Source organism: Phoenix dactylifera, unplaced genomic scaffold (genome assembly GCF_009389715.1).
Source record: "Phoenix dactylifera cultivar Barhee BC4 unplaced genomic scaffold, palm_55x_up_171113_PBpolish2nd_filt_p 000857F, whole genome shotgun sequence".
NCBI lineage: Eukaryota > Viridiplantae > Streptophyta > Magnoliopsida > Arecales > Arecaceae > Phoenix > Phoenix dactylifera.
The window spans coordinates 146,379-154,074 of NW_024068220.1; the positions used below are offsets into that span (position 1 = coordinate 146,379).

Below are 7,696 nucleotides of genomic sequence, written 5' to 3' on the forward strand. Positions count from 1 at the left end.
CGAGAATTTACTACTTGTGCGATTCTCCTGCACTTGGGAGAACAATCTTTATTTTCGCATCTCCGATTTCTACACAACAGGGAAAAGAAAAAAATGCGCCACTAAGGAAACATCAAGGAAAAGAAACCCTGGAAGGGAGAAAGAGGAGGAGGACCTGGAGGGCATCGTCGATGTCGGACTCGACGGCGACGAAGAGGCGGGTGAAGACATCATCGCCGGATATGTTCTCTGTGCGCTGCTTCTCGACGCCACAAAGAGAAGCGGGGAAAAGAGGAGGGGAGCCGAGGATGAGGCCGCCGCCTGTGGTGATGGAGAGGGAGAAAGAGTAGTAGAGGCAGAGGTCAGAAATGCGGAGGGAAGAGGGGAATTTGAGGAGGAGGAGGACTTGGTCGGGGAAGGAGATGGCTTCTTGAATCTGAAGGGGGTTAGGGATTTTGGGTGGAGGGGGGGGAGGGGGGTGCGGCGGCTGGAGGGGTTAGGGATCACCTTTTTGAAAGCGCGCGACGGAGAGAGAGGAGAAGGGGGTTAGGAATTTGTACGAAATAGGCTCCAACAATGCTTTTTAGCGTCGTCTTAGGCAGTGACTACGCTGACGCCTATTAGCATTGTCTATTGCCGACGCTTTTTACAAACGCTGGCAAATTTTGACGCTAGACCAAAAATTGCCGACGCTTAAAAAGCGTCGGCAAAAAAGCATCGATAAAACCGACTTTTTCTATAGTGAAACGAGTCCTTAGTTCTTGCCCATTATATTTCACTCTCGACTAACCTTAGACCTTTTCTTTTTCTCTCCTCAATTCCTCATCTACGTACATAGACTCCACGTATGACATCATATTTATTGCTCTTTTTGCCACCCACATCATATTTATTGTTCATGATTTAAAGTTCAAACCTAGTCAAATTTTCTAGAGATATAGCATGACAGTTGATCAAATTCTCTCTCTCTCTCTCTCATATGTTTATTAAGTAAAGTTCCTCAATGAATGAATTCTTAAAAAGATTCAGATTGGCTAGTAGAATTCATAAAGGAAGTTTTGTTTTTTCTTCTTCTCTCCTTTTTATTCCTTGAGAATTAAGTTATGTTATTGGGAGAGTCTAGATTGCCAAAAAGTAAGGTAATTAAAATGTAAATATGATGTGGAGTAGGTGCTTTTTAAAAGTTTTTAAAGAATACGAGTCAAATTTTAACTTACAAATTAAAATAACAACATGTAGGCTTTCACGGGAATATTTTAGATTTAAAGTATACTTTGTTTTCTTCTCTCAAGATTTAACAATCAAACCATCAAAGATGAACTGAAAGGACAGCATTTGAATAAGATAAATATTTCGAGCTAGAAAATTATGATCAAACATTCCCTAAAACAATTTTTCTTTCAAAAAGTTTTTATTTAGGGACTAGGGAGGAAATATGATGTGATATTTGGGTGCATTCAAAGTTCAAATGTTCTCGCTTGAGAAAAAAAATACATTATGGTATATTACAAAAAAAAATTAGGACTAAGGCTGAATTACACTTACACCTAATAGTTTGAAAACTTATGCTTATTCCCTGAATTTTATTTTTAATCCATAATTTAACACAACATCGGTCAAACCGTTAATTCTAAATAGGACGCAAATGAGGTATCAAAAAAAAATTCAAAAATAGCCAAAATAATCTTAAGTGATATAACAACCATCCAAGGGCATAACAAAATATGTACATTTTCTCTCCACCTAAGAGTAATTTTGCTTTGTCACATGAGGTAAACGGTTTCATTCATGTCATTAATTTAACTGAGCATAAGTATTGGCACTACAGGAAATGTGGGAAAAGCCGACCCTTTTTTGCCGACGCTATTCACTAGCGTCGGGAAAAAATACCCCAAGCGCCACACATCCTCACGCTTCAAAGAAGCGTCGGTAGCTTCCTCCTCTCCCGATCGATCCCTAGCCTGGAATCCTTTTCTGCCTCTCCGCCTCCCTGAGTACCCACCCGATCGAGCCCTAGCATTTCCGCCTCTCCGCCTCCCGATTCTCCCTCAAGCCTCCTCCCTCCTCTCCGGTTCATAGATCGAGCGTTGCCTCACCTCCGCTCATATAACTGGTGGTTCATAGCTCGAGGCTTGAGCCCTAGACTTTCTCCCTCACCCCCTAAATCCTGATCATATAACGTCGGATAACTCCGTGGCGATAACCCTAACCGATCCCACCCTGCTCCCTCTCCCCCTGCTATAAAAGGACCGTAAGCACACTATACAAAGTGATATATCTTCTCCGTCGCTTGCTCTCATCTCATCATCTTTCTCGATCTCCACGGATGGCTGCGAACTCCATCCTCGCCAACGGCGGCAAGGGGCCGTCGCCCGGCCGCCTCGCGGCGGTGTACAGCGAGGTGCAGACTAGCCGCCTCAACCACTCCCTCCCCCTCCCCTCCGTCGTTAGGGGACCCTTCAAGATCGTGGACGGCCCTCTGAGCTCCGCCGCCGGGAACCCCGGTATCTGTCTCCCCTGTTTTCTCTCTCCCCCTTATGACTTGATTGAGATCTATATCGATCGATCTGAGGCCAATGATGGTCTGTGTTGTGATTGTCATGCTTGTGACGATATCGATTGCAGATGAGATCAAGAAGCTGTTTCCTAATCTTTTCGGCCAGCCCTCCGCCACGCTAGTTCCGACGGGTTCCGCTCCTTCGGAGATGGCTGGGAGTCTTAAGGTCGGAGTGGTGCTCTCTGGAGGCCAGGCTCCCGGTGGGCACAATGTCATCTCTGGGATCTTTGGTGAGCGCTTCGTTTCATTGTTTCTTTTGGATTTTTACCCCTTATTGATTGATTGATTTCTTTCTATATCCTTTTGTGGTCATGGATGATTTTTTTTTTGGTGTGCTTTTGGTTGATTGTGTGATGGATTAATTTCTTGGTTTCCTCATCTTTTTTGTCGTCATGGTAGATTACTTGCAGGATCGAGCCAAGGGGAGCACGCTGTACGGATTCAAGGGAGGTCCAGCAGGGATCATGAAATGCAAATACATGGAGCTCACTTCAGAGTACATCTATCCTTATAGAAATCAGGTATCTGGCTCGCCCTAATAGTTCTGGATTAACCAACCGCATCTTTCTATGCTACAGGGTTTATAGACCGTTTTCCCTCTTCTCTCTCTTGAATTTCACATTAATATACTATTCACACGTGCTTACCTTGATTAGACAATAATCATATGGGAAAAAATATGTTTGAGGAATGATGATGCTGATTTTTCTAACCTAGTTTTGGATAGGAGTATTCATGGTCTTTCTTTCTTGCTTGCTTTTTAATAGATGTTTAGCTTTTTTTGTTACTGTTGTCCAGAATCTGTAAGTTTAAATAGAGAAAAAAACTGAAGAAAAAAAAAAGAGGATTAGTCTGTGCAAAGTAAAGCTTATGGTTTGTAAGGAATGCCATTGTGCCTAAATATTGTACCTAAGTATTATGATGCCAATAAAATACAATAGATTTGCTCCCTGTTGTTGGTTTGACACTGTGAGGCTCAGTTGCCTCCAATAAGCTTGGTGATGGTTCATAATGATTGGTGATGCACTTGCAAGCATTTCTATTTAATCCTCTTTTTCCAAGCATTTCTATTTAGCACTACCTTTAGATAAAACAAGTGATGCACTTGCAGTTGTGAATATCAAATTTGGATCCATTTGATAGTTTGGATTTTTTTTTTTTTAACAACTGGCTGTGAACCTAATGGCAAACTTTTACCTTTCTTATCATGATTGGGACTGGCCATGATTGTTTTAAGTTGGCATGACATGTGAGTATTGCTGTGAAAACCAAAGGGGCTAGATAATAAACATCGAAGAAGTGTGAATTATTGGGTGCTTTTATTGAAATGAAAAGTAACATACATTGGTTGGAGAGGAAGGGAAAATATTCACTTCTAGATTGCGAAAGTTATTGTTTGAACGTAAAATTCTTTGAGAAGGCAGCACGGAAACTAAACTATTAAAGTGTATATGGAAAGACATGATGTATTTGTAATCAAGGTAAAACTATGGAGTATCAGAAACAAATGTACTCTTGCATTATTCAACATAGTCCTCAGATAAAATTTGCTCATCTTAACATTCCATAACGGTAATTGTGGTGGTGCTCCATAATTGTGCTAGTGGTTCTGTTGATACAACACCATGTGCTATCATGCTATGAATGCTAATCAGCTGTTTGACTGTTGAGTTACAGTCTAGTTGGTGGCCTATGCATACAAATATTTAGCCAGGTAGCACCCAGTACGTTGATTCCTTGCACACTTGTTTCATGCAAGCATTTATTTAAACAGTAATGACCTTTATGTAGTTTATAATTGCATCTTTTTTTATTTTTTTTTTGGAAGTAAGTTATTTGACTTCAATTTTGTGGTTTTGATATGAAAATAGGGTGGATTTGATATGATCTGCAGTGGAAGGGACAAAATTGAAACTCCAGAACAGGTGCTTATTGTCTATATGTATCTACAAATACCTCTTGAATAAATGCAGTATCTATTGTGAGCCATTTTTACCCTGTTTATTGATTTTAAATTTTCATTCTTCTCATTTTTTAACTGACTGATGCTCTCTTATGTTCATATGCATCAGTTTAAGCAAGCTGAAGAGACAGCCTTGAAACTTGATTTGGATGGACTTGTTGTGATTGCTGATACTTCTACTCGTAGAGATGATGATGCCGTCGACCCTTGAGACCTCGTAGACTGTTTATTTAGAAATTTGCTATGTATGTTTTTAATATTTTTAAAGTACAATGTAATCAAATATGATAATATGATTAGCTTTTAATAAAAAATTTTGTTTGTGATGTGACTTTTGTGATAGTGGAGAGAAAACTTATGCTTATCCCCTGAATTTTATTTTTAATCCATAATTTAACACAACATCGGTCAAACCGTTAATTCTAAATAGGACGCAAATGAGGTATCAAAAAAAAATTCAAAAATAGCCAAAATAATCTTAAGTGATATAACAACCATCCAAGGGCATAACAAAATATGTACATTTTCTCTCCACCTAAGAGTAATTTTGCTTTGTCACATGAGGTAAACGGTTTCATTCATGTCATTAATTTAACTGAGCATAAGTATTGGTTTTAGAAACTACTGGATGTAATTATAATAAATAAAAACTTCAATGGAGGTTTTGTAATTTTGCTCTTTAAAACTTTCTCCATCAAATTCAATAAAATGCATGTGCCTTATCTTTTATTTTTATTTTTTTAAGAACAAATCTTATTTATTCAGTTTATTTTTTTATGAAAAATCTTCAATGATTGCATTGTTGTTCAAATGACGATAGCTGCCGATGCTGACGCTTTTTTTTTTCTTTTCTTTTTTTTCTTTTCCAGGTTGACAAAAAGACGGCTAGTTGCAGGCACTTATAATATCATGCAGAAGGCGCAGCTAAATTGACAAGATTTGTAAATTTGGCACGAAAGAGTGGATGTGTGCAATCCCAGGATGTATGGGAAGTCAATCCTATTGATACTTTGAGCTTGGATGTACTATTAGGGGCATATCATTAAATAATAACAATCCATATTTTCTCATCACCTTTAGCTTCACCACCTTTGGCTCCCCCTTACCACATCCCCTCCGCCATCCAAAGCAATTAGATAAAAAAACAAGAACACAAGAAATCCCCCTCTATCCAAAATGACACCATGACACCAGCCTGCCACGCAGGAACAAGGTCATCGCTGATGCAATCCAACCATCGATTGCCTCTTCTTTTTTTTTTCTTTTTGGGTGCAACGGTTGCTTACATTACTCTAGCATAAATACAGCTAACAGAATCAAAAGAAAGAAAGTGATAGAGTATTAGAAAAGAGACCCTGATGTATCTAAAGAATCTTTCCGAAATATTGAGCAGCATAGGAGGCGACCCAGCCAACGGCCCTATTCGTCTTCCGATACATATGCACGGCCTGAAAGGTACTGTACTCATCCACCATCCACCGGATGTTGCTTAGCAGAGAGTTTACAACCCCCTCCCCCCCCCCCACCTCTCCTTCTAGATCCAATCAATCACTGTAGCTGTATTCCCCTCAAGCAAAATATGCTAAGCCCTCAGCACCCGTCTCGTATAGGTAATGCCTTCGCATGCTATCCCAAGCTTCGCCCCAGTGGCTATCAATCCAGTTATGTTTTATCTCCGGCGGCAATCAACCTTGAGCTATGACTCCTAATCACAAAACCTACTCCTGCATTGTCTCCATCACCGGACAGGCTACCATCGAAGTTCATCCTAAGATGGTCGGAAGACAAGGACGATCCTGAGTATTATAATAGCAAGATAGAATTCCTAAATGTCTCTAATCATCTTAGATGAGGTCGTCGTTATAGCTCTAATGATCTCAGTTATCTGAAGCAAAGCTTTCTCCATCACACTCCTCGTGGGCACCGGACGCTCCTATCTAACCATAACCATCGGTTGCCTTCGAATGACCAAATTCTTCAAATCTTTTGCGCCATATAGGTGCTGCTTCTCAGCACCATCCATTTCTCAGCTCACAACAGTATTCCTCCATGATGGTTGTTGGAATCGGCACGAGACACGGAAATCACGTGGATAGACAAACGCAAGAAAGAAAGTGGTCTGGTGAAGAGTTTTCTGCCGATGTTTTGTGGCCCGCGGTCGCCACCAAACCATCGCGTTTTCTGCCGATGTTTTGTGGCCCGCGGTCGCCACCAAACCATCGGCATCAACATGAAGTGGGTCGGATGAAGAAAAGACAAAAAAGAGTGGGCACTCTGTCGGTCTGGTCTCCTCCGGTCTTCACGTGGCCGCGCCCACCGGACCTTTGGCTCCGTTCCGTTTCCACGCGCTCCCACCCGCTGTTGCACCGCCCTCTACCTCACTTTTCACGTGGCGCTCTTCCTCTTCCGGCCACCCACTGAGGCCATCGAAACAAAACGGATCGCCTTGGAACGGAATCCCTAGAATAGCAATTGATGTCATCGGGCCACGGTCCATTACGTATCACATTTGAGCCGTTAGAACAGTGACCATTGAGAGGGAGAGATCCGGGTTTCTCAAACAACTAGATACCTTGCTTTATTAATGCCAACCACATGAGTCCGGATCTGATGCTGAACTACAAAAACTGTCAAGGATCAGCGGTCACTAACTGCTGCTAGTGCAGGAAATGGGCCGTGCCGTATGGGCCACACCCTGCCCAGGTCCAGCTTGAAAGTTTTTCAAGGCTTGGGAACAGGCATAGGCCAGAAACTTTTTGGAAATAGTGGACCGCGGCCGGGCCGGAACCCGGTCCCAAATCCTGCAGCGTGTGGCCTTCATGTGAAGCACGGTTGCAAAACTTATGTGCATCGTAGAACTTCCACAGGCACCACCCATCCATCAACTGAAGCCCAGGCTGACCATGGCCCATTTTCTCCTCATCCCACTGAAAAGATCCCATACACGCACACGCACTCTCTCTCTATCTATCTCTATCAGCTGAAGCCCATGCTGACCTCGGCCAGCTTTCCCACTCTAATCTCATATCTCTCTCTCTCTCTCTCTCTCTCTCTCTCTCGCAATTCCCTAATAGAAGTGATGATACATTCAGCATGGAGTTACATGATTATCACAATCACATTCGCAGGAATTTTGAGATGGTTCGAAAACAATCCTACCTGTTGATTGATGAACAGAGGGCAGAGCGCAAAAGCAG

At 41.8% G+C, this 7,696-nt stretch overlaps 1 protein-coding gene across 1 annotated transcript; it reads left to right on the forward strand.

The window, feature by feature from the left end:
- Nucleotides 1-2,305: 2,305 nt before the first annotated feature.
- Nucleotides 2,306-4,710, forward strand: LOC120107419 (pyrophosphate--fructose 6-phosphate 1-phosphotransferase subunit beta 1-like). The gene is made up of 5 exons (XM_039120688.1): nucleotides 2,306-2,483; nucleotides 2,605-2,766; nucleotides 2,936-3,057; nucleotides 4,408-4,461; nucleotides 4,609-4,710. The coding sequence occupies exons 1-5, from the start codon at nucleotides 2,306-2,308 to the stop codon at nucleotides 4,708-4,710; spliced, it is 618 nt and encodes a 205-aa protein (XP_038976616.1).
- Nucleotides 4,711-7,696: the final 2,986 nt, after the last annotated feature.

Excerpts from the sequence above, each read along its gene's own strand:
- LOC120107419 (XM_039120688.1), top strand. The coding sequence starts at position 2,306 with ATGGCTGCGAACTCCATCCTCGCCAACGGCGGCAAGGGGCCGTCGCCC. Across the intron at positions 2,767-2,935 it reads TGTCATCTCTGGGATCTTTG|ATTACTTGCAGGATCGAGCC; the intron begins GTGAGCGCTTCG and ends TCGTCATGGTAG. Across the intron at positions 4,462-4,608 it reads AAATTGAAACTCCAGAACAG|TTTAAGCAAGCTGAAGAGAC; the intron begins GTGCTTATTGTC and ends CATATGCATCAG.